Source organism: Heteronotia binoei, chromosome 18 (genome assembly GCF_032191835.1).
Source record: "Heteronotia binoei isolate CCM8104 ecotype False Entrance Well chromosome 18, APGP_CSIRO_Hbin_v1, whole genome shotgun sequence".
NCBI classification, from domain to species: Eukaryota; Metazoa; Chordata; class Lepidosauria; order Squamata; family Gekkonidae; genus Heteronotia; species Heteronotia binoei.
Genome location: NC_083240.1, coordinates 11,537,665 through 11,555,211, shown reverse-complemented (window position 1 = coordinate 11,555,211; position 17,547 = coordinate 11,537,665). Strand labels below are relative to the sequence as shown.

General features: G+C 47.8%; 1 protein-coding gene across 2 annotated transcripts in view; it reads left to right on the top strand.

Annotated features, from left to right (window-relative positions):
* NADK (NAD kinase) overlaps window positions 1-17,547 on the top strand; it is a 53,127-nt gene that overhangs the window by 23,264 nt on the left and 12,316 nt on the right. The window contains exons 1-4 of one of the 2 annotated variants that reach the window (XM_060259104.1): window positions 5,692-6,399; window positions 12,139-12,268; window positions 15,938-16,046; window positions 17,434-17,519. In XM_060259104.1, coding sequence (XP_060115087.1) covers window positions 6,341-6,399; window positions 12,139-12,268; window positions 15,938-16,046; window positions 17,434-17,519 — 384 coding nt within the window. In that variant the 5' untranslated portion in view covers window positions 5,692-6,340. Of the gene's footprint in view, window positions 1-5,691; window positions 6,400-12,138; window positions 12,269-15,937; window positions 16,047-17,433; window positions 17,520-17,547 lie in introns of those variants that run through there. The other variant, XM_060259103.1, reaches the window with a different exon arrangement.

The following is a 17,547-nucleotide window of genomic DNA, read 5'->3' as shown; positions in this document are numbered from 1 at the left end:
GCTGCTGGAATGGCCTTGAGTCAGCCATAGTTTTCGCAGAGTTGTCCTTGAAAGGGCAGCTTCTGGGGAGAGCTCTCAGCCCCAGCCACCTCACAGGGTGTCTGTTGTGAGTGAGGAAGGTAAAGGAGATTGTGAGCTGCTCTGACTCTGAGATTCAGAGTAGAGGGCAGGATTTATTATTATTATTGTTATTTTTATTATTATTACTACTACTACTACATTGTAATATATAATGAAATAATTATACAACTCATGGCCTGGTTGCTAACAGGCCACGGACTGGTACCTGCCTTAAGAAGAAGAAGATATTGGATTTATATCCTGCCCTCCACTCCAAAGAGTCTCAGAGCGGCTCACAATCTCCTTTACCTTCCTCCCCCACAACAGACACCCTGTGAGGTGGGTGGGGCTGGAGAGGGCTCTCACAGCAGCTGCCCTTTTGAGGACAACCTCTGCTAGGGCTATGGCTGACCCAAGGCCATGCTAGCAGGTGCAAGTGGAGGAGTGGGGAATCAAACTCGATTCTCCCAGATAAGAGTCCGCACACTTAACCACTACACCAAACTGGCTTTCTTAAGGCATACAGTATGTCAGCTTGTTTTGTTGTGAGCTTTTATACCAAAAGTTCACTTTTGATGAACTTCTACCAGTGGTGTGCTCTCTTCTTTTACAAAGCTTTTTTTTGAAGCAGAAGACTTGTTTTGTCTACCCCACTTTTCTCTATCATAAGGAGTCTCAAAGCAGCTTACAATTGCCTTCCCCTCCTCTCCCCACTACAGGCACTTGGTGAGCTAGGTGGAGCTGTGAGAGTTCCGAGAGAACTGTAACTTGCCCAAACTCACTTAGCAGGTTTCATGTGGAGGAGTGGGGAATCAAACCCAGCTCTCAAGATGAGCATTGTCACATCAAATGGCAGAGTTCTTGGGATCTAACCAGATCAGTGGCTTGCAGATTGACGACTGTTGTAGCTGCTGCGATTGCTGTATTAAACAAATACACATTAAGAGCATGCTCTATGCACCAGAAAACTAATCTGAAAAACATCCAGTCGTTTCACAAGCAACCTGAGATTTGAATGAAATGGCAACATTCCTGAATTGTAGCCATGGCTTAATGGTAGAGCATCTGTTTGGCACGCAGAAGGTCCCATGTTCAATCCCTGGCAGGTCCCATTTAATGGATTAGGTAGTAGCTGATGTGAAAAACCTCTGCCTGAAACCCCAGAGAGCTGCTTCCAGTCTGAGTAGCCAAGACTGGCCTTGATGGTCCAATTTAAGGCAGTTTCATGTGTTCAGTGTAGTTGATAAGAAAGCAAATTTAACTTCCAGAAGGACTGAGAGATGGCCTTGGTGCTCCTTAAATGCTTGATGGCACCTAAAAATTGAAATAGTTTCTCAGTTGTATGCTTGACATTGATTATTGTGTTATTGTGGCTTGAGAGCTGGCCTGATAGCTTGAGGGAGGCTCAGAGTTGAGGTTTCTCCTGGGATCAAGTTGCTCCGGGGAACAGCTAGAGAATATGAGCCTTGCAAGAGGTTAAGGGGTGAGTCTGGAGAAACAGTGCACCAGAAGCTGCAGAATCTCAGCAGAAGGTTTTTTTCAGCTCCCGTCCCTTGCTGCACTTGATGATTGGCTGCAAATGAGTGTAGATTCAACTTGATTTTTTCCCTTGCTCCACTTGATGATTGGCGGCAAATGGGTGTAGATTCTTCAGGAACTTCATGAGTGGCACAGAAGACCAGTTTTCTAAGACAAGTACCTCAAAAACAGCGCTGTGAAAAGTGCAGAACTCTCAAGTTGTACATATGTCTGGAAGCACATAAGTGAATCAAATGTTCATATGCTGCAGCCGCGCTTCCCAGGGTCAGCCAACTGGTTGCTACCAATCTCCTCCTTCTGTTACTGAATCAAGTGCTTGTATTCAGTTGCCTGAGCTGCCACTTTCGGTCAGGCACTTAGCCGTGGGATGCTGAGCAGACAGGTTAAAACGGATAAAAGGAAGTACCGTATTTTTGGACCATAAGACTCACTTTCCCCCCCCAAAAAAGTGTGGGGGAAAGTGTGTGCGTCTTATGGAGCGAAGGGACGATAGGACGTACCTTCCTCCGGGGGGGGGGGCAATCCGCTGCCTCCGCCTCCGATCCCGGCGCTTCCCCCGCGCCTGCCTGCCTGGCTCCAGCTCTGCTTCCAGCAAGTGCTGGGATCGCTCCACACTGCCCCCACTGCAAACCCAGCACTTCGCGAGTGATGGCTGCGGAGGGGGCAACGTGCTTCCTCCGTGCCTGTCTGCCTGGCTCCAGCTCTGATGCTTAAAGAAAGCGCCGGGATCGGAGGGCGGAGGGAGCAATCCTGGCGCTTGCTGTAAGCGTCAGAGCTGGAGCCAGGCAGACAGGCACGGAGGAAGCACGCTGCCCCCTCCGCAGCCATCACTCGCGAAGCGCTGGGTTTGCGGTGGGGGCAGCGTGGAGCGATCCCAGCGCTTGCTGGAAGCAGAGCTGGAGCCAGGCAGGCAGGCATGGGGGAAGCGCCGGGATCGGAGGCGGAGGCAGCGGATCACCCCCCAGGAGGAAGGTGCGTCCTATGGTCCAGAGCGCCTTATGGACCGAAAAATACGGTACTTCTTCGCCCAAAGGGTGATTAACATGTGGAATTCACTGCCACAGGAGGTGGTGGCGGCCACAAGCATAGCCAGCTTCAAGAGGGGTTTAGATAAAAATATGGAGCAGAGGTCCATCAGTGGCTATTAGCCACAGTGTGTGTGTGTGTGTGTATATATATAAATTTTTTTGGGCCACTGTGTGACAAAGAGTGTTGGACTGGATGGGCCATTGGCCTGATCCAACATGGCTTCTCTTATGCTTCTTTTCCTGGCAGCAGGGAGAAGAAGAAGCAGTGTCAGTGAGGTGGGGGTGAGCAAGCAAGGCTACTGTTGCCACCTCTAGCTTGTCCTTCAGCTGGGAAGTAAAACCTCTTGCTTCAGAATAGTGAAGGGTGGATGTGTGGCTGCAGTAGAGTTGCTTTTAATAGAACAGCACTCACTTCAGTGGTGTGTATGTTAAAAAGAGAACTCAAAGTGCATCTGCAGTATTATAAATCTGCCCCCCCCCCTCTTTTTTTAGGTATGCCCGTCTTCACTGTTAAGGTCAGTCCCCAAGCCATGAAACACTGCAGAGAGGTTCTCTGTACTCAACGTATGTCTCATCCAGTTTAGGGCAGTGATACCCTAATAATCTACCAAAGCCTGGTGACACCTCAGGCACGATCAAGGAAGACCCTTCAGTGGCACTTGGTCTGTTTCAGAAATCGCACCCAATTCCTGGTTTGTGACCCAGAACCTTGAGGTGGTTTTGGGGAGATCCTTCAGTGGCATTTGGTCTGTTTCAGAAATCGCACCCAGTTCCTGGTTTGTGACCCAGAGCCTTGAGGTGGTTTTGGGGAGATCCTTCAGTGGCATTTGGTCTGTTTCAGAAATCTCACCCAGTTCCTGGTTTGTGACCCAGAACCTTGAGGTGGTTTTGGGGAGATCCTTCAGTGGCATTTGGTCTGTTTCAGAAATCGCACCCAGTTCCTGGTTTGTGACCCAGAACCTTGAGGTGGTTTTGGGGAGATTCTTCAGTGGCATTTGGTCTATTTCTGAAATCGCACCCAGTTCCTGGTTTAAGTGACCCAGACCCATGAGACGGTTTGGGGGAAGCACCACTTTCACACGGGCTGGGGGGGCAGGGCCACTGGCTGATGTTTGAGGTCTGATTTGGACCCAGATCCACCAACTTTTAAATTTTGGTTTGGAGCAAAGGAAAAGAGGCTGATCGTATGGATGGGTTAAGGAATTTGATCAGCGGCACCTGAGTTGTAGCATGCTGGGAAGTTTTGTTAATGTTTGATTAATGAAGCACTTATTGCACAAAGTGCGCTTGTTTTCAAACTTTCTCTGGAAGTGGATTCTGCCACTACCACCCCCTTCTCTTCTTGGGTGTGGTTCAACTTTTTCAAACACCAAAAAGTGTGGGAGGTAGGGAAGCAACTGGGTTACACACCCTTTCCAGGCCTTTTTTTTCTGCCAGATCTTTAAGACGTGGCTAAGACAGTGCAACTCAGACCACCTCCTTTTCCAAACTTAGTTTACTTTCTGCTTCTCCCCCCATGTGCGTTCCCCTAGGCATGTGCCAGCCCTATGTTTGGTGGCTGACCACACAGACATCACAGCGTGCAGAAACTTGCTTGCCTCTGTGTGCGAAGATCTGTAGATTACAGTGAAGGGATATTGATTTTTTTTAAAAAAAGCAGGGGCATGCACGCACACTTTTCCTCCTCTGTTTCATCACCACCACCACCTCTGTGCACGCCTCCAATCCTGGCAGTTTTGATTGAGAGAAATTAAGAGGGAAGCTCTCTCTTCCTGATGCTGATTGCAAGTAGCTGGATGAATCGAGTTGCCGTGTCTGAACAGCTGAGCTCTGTGCAGGTTACCAGGCCTTGTCCACTTGCTACAAGCAAATGACAGGAAATGAACTGCCTCCCTCTTCCTTTAAGACCTGCTTACCGTGATCTGACTTCTTGCAAACACTCATCCTTCCTACCCTACAAAATACAAGCACTTCTGGATGGGACCAAACATCCATCTCTTCCGCATCCCTGTTTCCCTCAACAGCCAAACAGATGCCTCAGAAGAAGAAGACTGCAGATTTATACCCTGCCCTTCTCTCTGAATCAGAGACTCAGAGCAGCTTACAATTTCCTATATTTTCTCCCCTCACAACAGACACCCTGTGAGGTGGGTGGGGCTGGGAGGGCTCCCACAGCAGCTGCCCTTTCAAGGACAACTCCTGCAATAGCTATGGCTAACCCAAGGCCATTCCAGCAGCTGTAAGTAGAGGAGTGGGGAATCAAACCCGCTTCTCCCAGATAAGAGTCCACACACTTAACCACTACACCAAACTGACTCTCTACAAGCTGAGAAAGCCTACAAGCTGAGCACCTTCCTGGTTCCCACTTCAATCCCCCCTCTAGTTCAGGCAGACCAGAACACCATTTTCAAAAACTAAACCCTGAGACGGGCATCCTGCAAAGTTTCTGATGTTCAGGTCGCTTATCCAGAGCAGGCGAGAACATTTCCTCTCTAGCAATCCTCGAATTTTTCCTCCCACTTTCTGAGGATGACAAGTGGGACCTTCCAGAGCTCCAGTTGTTGGATGGTTTTGTGCCTTCGAACATGGAGGTTCGAACCACCATGAAGGTATTGGATTTATATCCCGCTCTATACTCTGAATCTCAGTCTCAGAGCAGTCACAATCTCCTTTACCTTCCCCCACCCTTACACGACAGACACCCTGTGAAGTAGGTGGGGCTAAGAGAGCTTTACAGCAGCTGCCCTTTCAAGGACAACTCCTACAAGAGCTATGGCTGACCCAAGGCCATTCCAGCAGCTGCAAGTGGAGGAGTGGGGAATCAAACCTGGTTCTCCGGAATAAGAGTCTGTGCACTTAACCACTACACCAAACTGGCTTTGGGACTGCTCCACAGCTTGGGAGCCTAGGGGTTAAGGGATGACTGCAGCTCGTTCAACTTTGGACTTACCTCATGCAGTTTCATCACCAGCCTCCTCCAGCTGAGCGGCTGCTGCAGCCGGCTCCTCCCCTTTGGGTTGAGCCAGGGTTGTACGATATAATGACAGCGTGCTGAGATTAGTCCGGCCCAAAGGCGTTTGAGGAGACACTCGCTGCTTGTTAATTGTCCGGACAGACAGCCAACCAGCAAGTCAGCATCCAGAACAGCCGACAGGACCATGGGGAAGCCGTGGCGTCATGAGAGGTGAAAGAGGCTAAGCGTTTAAAACTTCACTGGAGATCTGCAACTTCTTTAAAAACTGGTGAAATGCCTCTAGCTTTAAGAGCATTTTTTTAATTAATAAGGGGGAGGGGGGAAAATTAAGGAAGTCCACGGTTAATCTTGGAACGGCGACAGTAAAACCGAGAAGCCTGGCGTTGATTTGAAAGCTTTGGTCAGCTGCTGTTATGCAAAACTGATCCAAGGGAACAAAAGGAATATTTAGCGAATATGCTGCGCAAACGCTTTTTCCTAGGAGTTTTTGGATCGTTTCGTTAGAAACTTTTGACCTCTTTTCCTTTTTTTTTTTAAACGTGGATTTTTCCAGAGCAATGGCACGAGCTTTCCTCCCCCCCTTCTTAGTCAAGGCTGTTTGAAACAGTGACTGTTTAATTTGGGGCCACAATGTTTTGTCGAAGGTAGCAGTTGGCTTGAAACGTGATTTTTTTCCCCCCTCCCAAGGCCTTTTCCTGCCATTTACTGTTTGTTTGTCTGGCTTGGAAAGGAGAGAGCCATGAAGATTTTCCAGCATATCAGGAGCGATCGCTCGTTCAGTAGCACAACCTGGAAGTGGTAAGTAATGTGAAAGAAGAAAGGAAACTTTTAAAAGAAAGCCTACAATGTATTTTTGAGTTTCTTACACGTAGCTGTTGTTGCATGTTCTCTAGTGCTTAAATCTGACAAGCTTGGGGCTGCTGATGTTCGAAGCCTCGATCTTCTTTCCTGGTTGCAGGTGTGAGGAAATGGATATTTCTCTTTTTAAACCTGTTTCACGGCAACGCTGCGGCTGCCGTGCTGGATATGTTAGACTCTGAAGTCAGAATCTCCTATTCCCTTGGCTGGTTTCATTCCCTTCCCCCTGGTCTGCTTAAAAAATTAATCTCCAAAGGAATGTCTTTACTTACTTTCTTTCACATCTGAATTTTGGAACTAGTGTTAGGTTTGTTTTTTTTAAGTGTTGGCATTTTAGGCAAAAGCTGATGCCTTATCAGTGTATAATCACCTGTTGTGTTGCCTGCTGTAAGGACAGAGCTGTTCAGCAATCTGTAGCCAGCAGGATAAAAATTATATAGTGGGATGGCCTCATTGCGGCTCAGGAACCACATCTGGCTCTTTCACGCATATTGTGTGGCTTTCAAAGGTCCCACTACCCCGTCAGTGGACTTGGAAAAGGCATTTCTCTCTTTAAATCACTTCTCCAAGCCAAGCCAGCCAGCAGCTTGGAGAATGCATTTAAAGTTGCTTTCTTTCCACCTCTCCTTACTTCCTGGCTTGCGATTCTAAAACATCTGATGCTCATGTCTTGCGGCTCTCAAACATCTGACATTTAGTCTATGTGGCTCTCACTTTAAGTGAGTTTGGCCACCCCTGTTATATAGAGAAGAGAATGGGAAGAAAGGAAGGATTCATTTGTAGACTAGTGTTAAAGAGCAAAATTGAGCCATCCGTCTCTGTGCTGTGCTGTAGTTTCAGCACGAGACATGAAGTTTTGTTTCATGTGCATGTAAAAAAATTTTGTATCCTGCGCTTTCCCAGGGGAGCTCTCAACACCCTAATGGCAAAATGTCCATCCTGTGGAAGGCATGTGGTAATACTGACCTACCTTACATGGCTGTTGTATGATAAAAGTGATATGCCTTGTAAGATTCAAATTGGAAGGCATCAAGAGATCAGGTCACACCTCTAGACTCAACCTCTTTAGCAGAACTGAATTTCTGTAATATCTCTTCCCAGGGTCAGGACCTTGGAAAAAAGAAAGACGAGATCCAAGAGCCCCGCTCAGCAGGTGCATGATGCATTTTCTTAACCGCTGATTTTAAAGAGTCACCATATATTAACTCTTAATGAGTGGAACACACTTGTGGAGCAAAGGCTGGTGTTTCCAGGCAGACTAGAACACTTGTGAGTAGGGTGTCTTGCAAAATTTCTGATGTTCAGGTCACTTATCTATGGCAGGCAAGAACATTTCCTTCCCTCTCCAGCAATTCTAGAATTTTTCCTCCTACTTTCCCGGGACCGATGATGACAAGTGGGATCTTCCAGAACTCCAGTTGTTGGATGGTGTGAAGTTTAAGTTGTACCCTTTCCCAGTTCCTTTGGGCGGGCTCCATGGTGTTAGCTAATTCTGTTCAGCAAAACATAATCAAAAGTTGTGTAATCTGGAGAAGGAAAAAAAAAAAAGGGAAGAAAAAGAATGGCCAGAGAAACTTGGAAAGAAATTTTGTCCTTAAACGTTCTTGTGAACTGAGTGTGCTTCACGGGGTTTAAGAGCAGAGGCCCCAAAAGCTATCTGGGCAGCTGCTTACTTACAGCCGCAATATCTTCAGTCCTCCCAAGGAACCATCTGCAAAAGTCCAAGACTTTGCAGGCCCTTCTGTTACAAAGGGTCTGGTGGCTAAGCCTCTAGACTTCTACAACCCAGCTGCATGGGATGGTCAATGCAACATAAGCCAAAATCTGTAATATGGGGATAATGGTCCTGATCTGTCTTAAAGGTTTTCAATAAAGGGGTATATAAGTATGCAGCTATGTATGTAGCTGAGCCCCTGACCCAGGTGACCTGGGCTAGCCTGATCTTGTCAGATCTTGGAAGCTTGAGCGAGTTCAGCCCTAGTTAGTATTTGGATGGGAGACCGCCAGGGCCGGCCCTAGACTGTCTTGCACCTAGGCAAGGTTAACTTCTAGTTGTCCCTCCCCCAAACTGGATAACATCACTGAATCATGGTGGACACCCAATTTGATGCCCCCAGAAGGCTGGCACCCTACGTAGTCACCTAGTTTACCTAATGGCAGAGCCGGCCCTGGAAACCGCCAAGGAATACGAGGGTCGCTATGCAGAGGCAGGCAATGGCAAACCACCTCTGAACCTCTCTTGCCTTGAAAACCCCGCAGGGTCACCATACCATTCTTTCCTACCACCCATTGTATCACTGAGCATTCCAAAGCGCTACACAAATGTGTGTTATTAACATTTAAATGCAGAGATGGAAATGGGTTGAGGATGCAGTTGATTTGAAGATTCTTAGGCTTCCTGAATTCCTAAGCTTTTAAGTTCTATTTGTGGAAGAGTGTGAGTATTCCCGTCTAGCAAGCCAGGGCATGTGATCCTCCTCTGCCACCCCTGTATTTGGCCAGGCATATTGCTTTAACCACCCAGTCTGGTATAGTGGGACTGTAGGAGTGCACTGGCAACACACCCTTATGCTGTTGTGGTGAATGGCTAAATTCTTTTGCATGTATCTGCAGAACTGTATGAAGCAGAAGTCCATCAGAGGCTATTAACTCTCTTTCTGGGGCAGTGATGCTCTGTATTCTTGGTGCTTGGGGGGCACAATGCGATGGCTTCTAGTGTCCTGGCCCCACTGGTGGACCTCCTGATGATGCCTGGGTTTTTTTGGCCACTGTGTGACACAGAGTGTTGGACTGGATGGGCCACTGGTCTGATCCAACATGGCTTCTCTTATGTTCTTATGTGACACGGAGTGTTGGACTGGATGGGCCATTGGCCTGATCCAACATGGCTTCTCTTATGTTCTTATGTCTGGGGCAAGTGATGCTCTGTATTCTTGGTTCTTGGGAGGGGCAACAATGGGAGGGCTTCTAGTGTCCTGGCCCCACTGATGGATCTGGGTTTTTTGGCCACTGTGTGACACAGAGTGTTGGACTGGATGGGCCATTGGCCTGATCCAACATGGCTTCTCTTATGTTTTTAACTACTTCAGTCTTTGTTTTATCCTGCCTTTTTGCAAAGGAACTAGGGCTTGTCTCCTTTGCCTTATTATCCTGCTCCATTTGATTTTCACAACAGCCTTGTACAGCAGGGCTGGATGGAGGCAAACGACAGGCCTGTTATCCCCCGGTGAACTCCATGGCCAGGTGAAGATTCACACTCAACGCTTTTCATTCCTGTGCCCTCATGCATCCCAAAATCAGTCCTGTTGGTTCTAGCTGAGCCAGTGAGAGATGCAAATGTGGCATAGGGGCAAAGGTCTAGGAGACCCAGGTTCAGATCCCTGCACTGCCATGAAGCACGCTGGGCAGCATTGAGCCAGTCACACATCCTTAGCCTAACTTAGCTCACAAGGAAGTTGTGAGGGTAAAACAGTAAAGAGGCACGTATAGCTCCCTGAACTCCTTGATGGGAGACTGGAATAAAACACTAGACAGATAGAAGTAGGTATGACAATAGCAGAACTCACATGGAGCTGCCTGGAGGGGGGGGCTTGAAGGGGGTCTGTGGTCTATACTGCTATGTATGTATAGCTTATTCCAGGGCTTTTTAGGATCCTGTTATGTGAATTCTGTACTGCTTAATGAGTCATACTTATACGATGCTCCAGTTCTTTTTGGTGGTTCCAGTCTTTGAAAATACTAATGCATTGGCTGTTGACTGTCCCACGTTCTTGATTGAGACTGACTCACTATGTGGATTCACCTTGCATCCCTGTGAGAAAATATAAAAGTAAAGGGATATGGGAGGGGGGATCTGCCCCCCCTCCTCCCATTTTAAGGGCCTTTTTCTCCTTTTGGCAATTGCTTTGGAGAGGGGACACAGGAGGGAGAAAGTTCTGCTCCTTCATCCCTGCTGATGTGTTCTGCACTGCAAATATCTCTCCCCCCCCCCCACCAGTAATGTCTGCCAGCACCCCATCTACTTTGGTCCTTGGAGTTGCTCAGAAATTACCATGACGAGATCCAGAAATGTCAGGTTTCCCCAGGTAAAGGATTTCCTGCTGTGACTGATTTTTCCACCCTTGCAACACATGGTCGAAAGAGTATCTGAGGCACAGCCTAGCCCTCAGCCGCGTGTTGTTGACTTTGAGAGCGCAGCTTAGAATCCTGTGTGGTACGCTGGTGTCGCTCCTGGATGTGGGTGAGTGCGGTTGAGGATGCAAGTGGTCAAAACGGTTCTAAGCAAGCCAGCTTCCATCCCAGCCTTTATGTAAGAAATCTAATACATTTAGCTTGGTGACCCAACTGTTCAGAAAGCACCAATGTTACCAGAAGAGGAAATATGCAACAAGGCCCGGGAACTTCCCACACTGCAACAAGGAAAAAAAAAATAACAAGACTTTATTGCATCATATTTGAAAGTTTCTGTGTTCTGCTTTCCGGGGCTATGCTTCTGGTTTTTGAGCAGTGTCGGGGAATGGAAATTTTACTGGAAGATATTTCTTCAGGTGGGCAGTCACTTGTTTGAATTTCTTCTTCGTGGAGCAAACTCCTTGCGTATAGAAAACCAACATGCCATAGAAAAAGAGGATCGATTGACCGTTTGTCCCCAGCAAGTGAGTTCTCCATGTGCAGGGCGGGGTACTTTTTAAAAAGATAAGGAAGGAGCCACATGAGATGATGGCAGCAATCAGGGATGGAATTCTAGCAGGAGCCCTTTTGCATATTAGGCCACACACCCCTGATGTAGCCAATCCTCCTGGAGCTTACAGTAGGGCCTGTACTACAAAGGAGCCCCTGCTAGAATTCCACCCCTTGTAGCAATACTTAGAATTTATGCAGCGCTTTTACTTTTCAAAGCGCCTCACAATACACAATTACAGCAATCTGGTATAATTAAAATCATATTGGGTATGGGGAAACAGAAGTTGTCCCAGGGTCCCTTGTCTAAGGTCGCCTACGGAGTTCTTGATAGAGGGAAACAAAACTGCAGACCTTTCTCAAATCTCTGAATTGATGCAGTTTAGGAGAATCTTTATTCATTCTGCTGAACACTTGCACTGATCCTCCCTCCCCGATGTGTCTGTGCAGAAACAAAGACAAGGAGAACCAAAGCAACATACACGCATCCAGGGGTCGTTTTGTAGAAAAATAGGTGGCGGAGCTCATTAGTATATCCCCCCCAGCCAAAAGCAACCTGATGCAAGAAAGGAGAGCCCTGGATGAGCAAGGCCTTCTTGGGCTGGCTAGAGATCTAGCCAGCCCAAGCAGGCCTCATTCGCCTGGAGCTCTCCTAGGCCACCCGCCCCCCAGTCAAAAGGCCAGCAAACCACTCACTGCCCAAAATCACATAAGTAGAGAAAGGGTGGTGCAGGCTTCTCCAGGGGTTAATGAGGGCTGCTGGAGGCATGGCAAAGGCCCTGGTGGCTGGCTGGCTGGCTGCCCGCTCTCCTAATCCAGGGATTGTGATGCAGCTGCACCTACTATTCAATGGACAAGGTAGGTAGGTGGGGAGGAGGAGGGAGAACCCTCAGCTGTCTCCTGTGAGCTCCTGGTGAATCTGAGGCCTGCACACATCTCCCACCTGCACCTTTTCTCTCTCAATGTCTCAGGTCATTCTTTTCTGTTTGGTATTTACAGGCACATACAAGACCCAGCAAGCCAGCGGTTGACATGGAACAAACCTCCCAAGAGTGTCCTTGTTATCAAAAAGATTCGCGATGCCAGCCTTCTGCAGCCCTTCAAGGATCTCTGCACATACCTCTCAGAGGTGAGTCGAGCTCCTTTTCCGTGCCAAGCTAAAACTTCGGGCATCCTGAGAATCTTAGCCTTCCCTTGAAATAATAAAAGTAGCCAGGCTTCTGGCCCTTACAAATGTGAAGCTATCCTTGAATCTTGAAAACTCTGCCCTGTTTTTAATCCCATTCTTCTTCAGTGACGATCAGGGCAGCATATATGGAATCACAGAAGTTGGAAGGGGCTGTACGGGCCCTCTAGACCCACCCCTTGCTCAGTGGAGGATTAGTTTAAAGCGTCCCTAACAAAGTGTTCATCCAGCCGGTGCTTGAAGTCTGCCAGTGAGGTGGAGCTCATCTCCATCCTAGTTAGGCAATTTCACTTCTAAATTACTCTTAACTTAATCCCTCCCCCCCAAACCCCCCCCCCCCTCCCCAAATATCCAATCAGTACTCTTCTGCCCACAATTTATACCTCTACTGCCAACAGCCTATTGTTGGAACTCTCTGTCTGGGGCAGTGATGCTCTGTATTCTTGGTGCTTGGTGGGGGCACAGTGGGAGGGCTTCTAGTCCCACTGGTGGACCTCCTGATGGCACTTGGGTTTTTTGGCCACTATGTGACACAGAGTGTTGGACTGGATGGGCCACTGGCCTTACCCAACATGGTTTCTCTTATGTTCTTAACAGTTTCCCATCGTCCTCCAAGTGACAGCCTTTCAGATACTCAGACAGAGCTATTATGTCCCTCCCTCTTCTCTTGAACATTCCCAAGTCCCTCAGCTTTTCCTTTATAGGTCTTGGTCTCCAGGTCTCTGATCTTCTTGGTCACCCTCCTCTGTACCCGTTCCATTCTGTCCACATCCTTTTTGGAATATGATTCTCTCTACCTTGTCCTTTCTGAACATGGTCCTCCTCTTCCGCTTGTCACCCTTGTGAAACCCCTGTGAGATAGACAAGCTTGATTTCCCACTTTTTAAAACAAAACAAAAACCAACGTAATTAGCAGCCTTCACATTCCAGCTTGAAAAGTGGGGAAGTGGCACATGCCTAGAGACAGGGGTGTTCTTTCGTCCCTTGCCTCTTCCATTCTGCTACATCACCTGCTATGGAAGGAAACGGAAGATGCGTATGGCATCGACACCTCTCTCTCCCCCTCCCCACCGCCAATTTAATTCCCAGCTTCAAGGACCTTGGAGAATTTACATTGGAGAAATGGCAAGGGAAGAAAAGGTGAACATTCCCCCCCCCCCCAACACACACACACACACACACACCGCATTCACACGCTTCCTTATACTTCAAAACAGCCATGTGGGACTGTTAATTACCCTATTTGCTGGCGTATAAGACTACTTTTTTGCCCTGAAAAACATGCCTCCAAGTGGGGGGGGGTCGTCTTATACGCCGGGTGCACTTCAGTTGGGATAGACATAGCTGCCCATAGTGCCTTCCGATGCTCGCCCGGTGCCCATAGTGGCCTCCCGATGCCCGCCCACCTCATTCTACATACCGTCCAGTATCGCGCGGTATCCAGCGCGGCCGCGGCGGGTCATCAGCGTGGCTGCGGCGAGCATCAGCAGCGAGACAGGGGTGCCGGCCTTTTCGGCGTGACCGGCCCGTTCTACTCGGGAAGCAGCGGCGCTCCGGCCCGCCCCTTGTCTACACAGAGCTCGCACATGTGCACTTGCGCACTAGTTCTGGTCACAGGGAGATGCAGGGGCGGGCCGGAGGCGCTGCGGTCGCGCTGTGGCTGTACAGTGGTGTGCAGAAGAGGGGGTAGTCTTATGCGGCGAGTATATAACAAACTCTATATTTTGAGTGGAAATGTTGGGGGGTCGTCTTATACACCCAGTCGTCTTATACGCCGGCAAATACGGTAGTTTTTTTTTTTTAAAAAACACCCCATAAACACTGCAGAGTTTTCACGTGTACTGTCTCTGTCATTTCTGGTAAAGCCCCAAGAGTTTATTGCTCCATGATAAAGCACATGGGACTAGTCGGACTGGTTTTGCCTTTGTGGCTGTACCCATGTTTCAGTGCCCTGGGAGAACAAGGCAGCTGCTGTGTTCCCTAGGATGTTCTCCTGGTGGGATTTGCTTTATCTATGTTTCATAGGTACATCTTCCCTTCCCGCCCCCCTCAATGGCAGAATGCAGACAGCTCCCAGCCAGGCCACCCTCCAGCCACTGGCCAGACATAGTTCTGCTTAGTTTCAGCAAACCTGCCCTGTCAAATCACACCCAGAACCTCCACCTATGTCCTGTGGGGAAATACACTCATCTTTTCTGGCACTTTTCTCTTTTTTGTGCTTTTTGGAGATAGATGCCTTGTCAAAAGTCTGCTAGTGAGCGCAAGATCTTTTGCCACTTCCCCCTAAGTCTTTAGAAATTAACACATGAAGCTGCCTCTCCAGAATCTCAGGCAGAGGATCTTTCAAATCCCCAGCTGAAGAAGATATTGGGTTTATATCCCACTCTATACTCTGAATCTCTAAGTCTCAAAACGGTCACAATCTCCTTTACCTTTCCCCCCTTAAACAACAGACACCCTGTGAGGTAGTTGGGGCTAAGAGAGCTTTTACAGCAGCTGCCCTTTCAAGCACAACTCCCACAAAAGTTATGGCTGACCCAAGGCCATTCCAGCAGGTGCAAGTGGAGGATCAAACCCGGCTCTCCCAGATAAGAGTCTGCGCACTTAACCACAACACCGAACTGGCTCAGCTGCCTGATTCTTTTAAATGGAAATGTTAGGGGATTGAACTGGGGACTTTCCAGGTCTATCCTTTGGATATAGTGAGGAGGCCTGGTCTATCAACTGATTCCAAGAAGAGTATAGAGGCCAGGTCTACCAATTGGTTTCAATGTGGGTATGGAGCCCAGGTCTACCAGTTGCCTACAGTGGGAAGATGGAGGGCAGGTTCACTGATTGATTTCAATGCAAGGATGGAGCCCAGGTCTACCAGTTGGTTTCAGTGGGATGACGAAGGCCAGATCAGCCAGCCAAGCAGATGCTCTACCACTGAGCCATGGTCCTTTCCAGTTAAACCTGTTTTTAAATCAGCACAGCAGCATATATTAATACATCAAGCAGCGGTCTTTGGCCATTCCTGCAGGATGGGGGAGGCAGGTAAGCAAAGTGAGAATAGAGGAGATGCTGGCCAGGGATGGCTACAGATAATTTACAGACACTTAAGCATAGGATTTATTTATTATTTTTATTTATTTATTTAGAATTTATATCCCGCCCTTCCCACAAGTGGCTCAGGGCAGCTTCCAGCATTAGATCCAACATAAATTAAACAATATTTAAACATGTAAGGGAATAACTTTAAAACAGATAAAACCATAAAAATTAATAAATATTCCAATATATACAGAGATCTGGCAGGTTGCATTAAAATTCTCAAGCTAGGTGTAGGCTAACCGGAAGAGGGTTGTTTTACAGGCCCTGCGGATGGCTCTGTTTTCCTCCTCCCCTAGTTCTATTGCTTATTTTTCATTACTAGAGGAACACTGAGCGATATACATACGATATCGTCATTGAAATTTGGGGAAGTGGGGGAGAAGATAGGGCAAGTAAAGTTGGAGTGTTTGGGGAGGATGCATCCCTGTCAGCGAGACATCCTCACTTTTAAGTATCTAGGCCATTTCTCATTCATTAGAGTGTTTTATCTCGTTCGCTCCGTCTGCTTCTCCTGCTTAGGTGAACAACATGATCGTTTACGTCGAGAAGAAGGTGCTGGAGGACCCAGCCATCACAAACGACGACAGTTTTGGACCAGTGAAGAAAAAGTTTTGCACTTTCAGCGAAGGTAGCGATCACATTGCTTGGGACTAACTGCCTTGCCGGGAGCCCCATGTGTGTTGGAACAGCACCTTCCTCCTTAATTCCTGATATAGAGGGACTGGCTGCAGTTGCTCAGGGGTGAAGGGAAAGGGTTCTCTCCATGCTTGGAAGTGTTGGTCACAGCCAGTTGCTTAAGGGAAGCACTCCCTATCCTATAATTCTAGAGCAGGCATGTCAAACTAATTTGTTTTGAGGGCCAAATCTGGCATAAATGAGACCTTGTTAGGCCATGTATGTCATAGAATGCAATGCCAGGTGGTGGAAATATAAACACAGATAAACACAGTTAAAAGATTTTTTTAAAAAGCTTAATATAAAATATGATTAAAACATTAGCTCTTGTTGGTCTTAACGGTGCTTTCTTTGTATCTTTTCCATGGGATCCAGTGAGCTGGGCGAAGGAAGCTTTGGCTCTTTCCTTCCTTCCCCAGGGGACCAGGAGGGGAGGAACCTCTGCTCATAGAAAGAAGAGAGGGTTGGCTCAGTAGCTCTGCTGTGCAATTGAGAGAGCCTGGCAAAGCAAGCTATTCCTCCCCCTCTTCCTCCCCAAGGGAAGAGCCTCAGCCAATGGAGAAAATATAGGTTTTGTTCTGTAGCTCCCGTGCGATTGAGTAGATGCAGAAGGAAGCAAGAGAGAGGGAGAAGAAAGCAGACGACAGCCAGTTGCTCGTGGGCCTGATAGGAGCCCTCCAGGGGCCTGATTTGGCCCCTGGGCTGCATGTTTGATACCCCTGTGCTAGAGCTTAGGGGGCACACAGGGAGGTTGATGGGGAATAGATTTGGGACAGGCCAAAAAAAAAAAAGGAATTTTTTTCATCATGCAATATATAAGTTGCTTATGGAACCCCTTCTTACGAGCCACAGGAATATGCGGCAGTCTAGGTTCAAACTACCCTGTAGGTCTTCTGTGCAGTCACATTGTAGACATAAGATGCAGCTTGGCCCTTAGAGATGGCTTTTAAAAGGGATTGGACAAATTCATGGAAGAGAGGTCCATCGGTGTCTGTTAGCTAGAAGGCTGAAAGGGAACATCCATGTTCGGAGGAAGGAGGTTTCCAAATCCCTGTGCTGGGAGACTTTTGGCCTCTGTGTGCCGCTTCTTGGGTTTCTGGGAGCATCTGGAATTTCAATGCGGGAAACAGGATACTGGATTAGATGGGCCGTTTGTATGTTCTAGCTTAGCTCTCTGTTTATTCCATAAATAGGAGGGATGCCATAATGTCAGCTTGGCTCAATAGCAGGGTTTGACTGAAAGCTCACTGATATCTGAAAAGGGTTTTCCCCACCATTTACAGTATTGCATTTCCATCAGTAAACGGAACTTAATTTATTTTAAAACTTTCTTATCCTAGATTATGATGATATCTCCAATCAGATAGATTTCATCATTTGTCTGGGAGGCGACGGGACCTTACTCTACGCTTCTTCGCTCTTCCCAGTGAGTTGAGACAAGTCACTCTTACCTT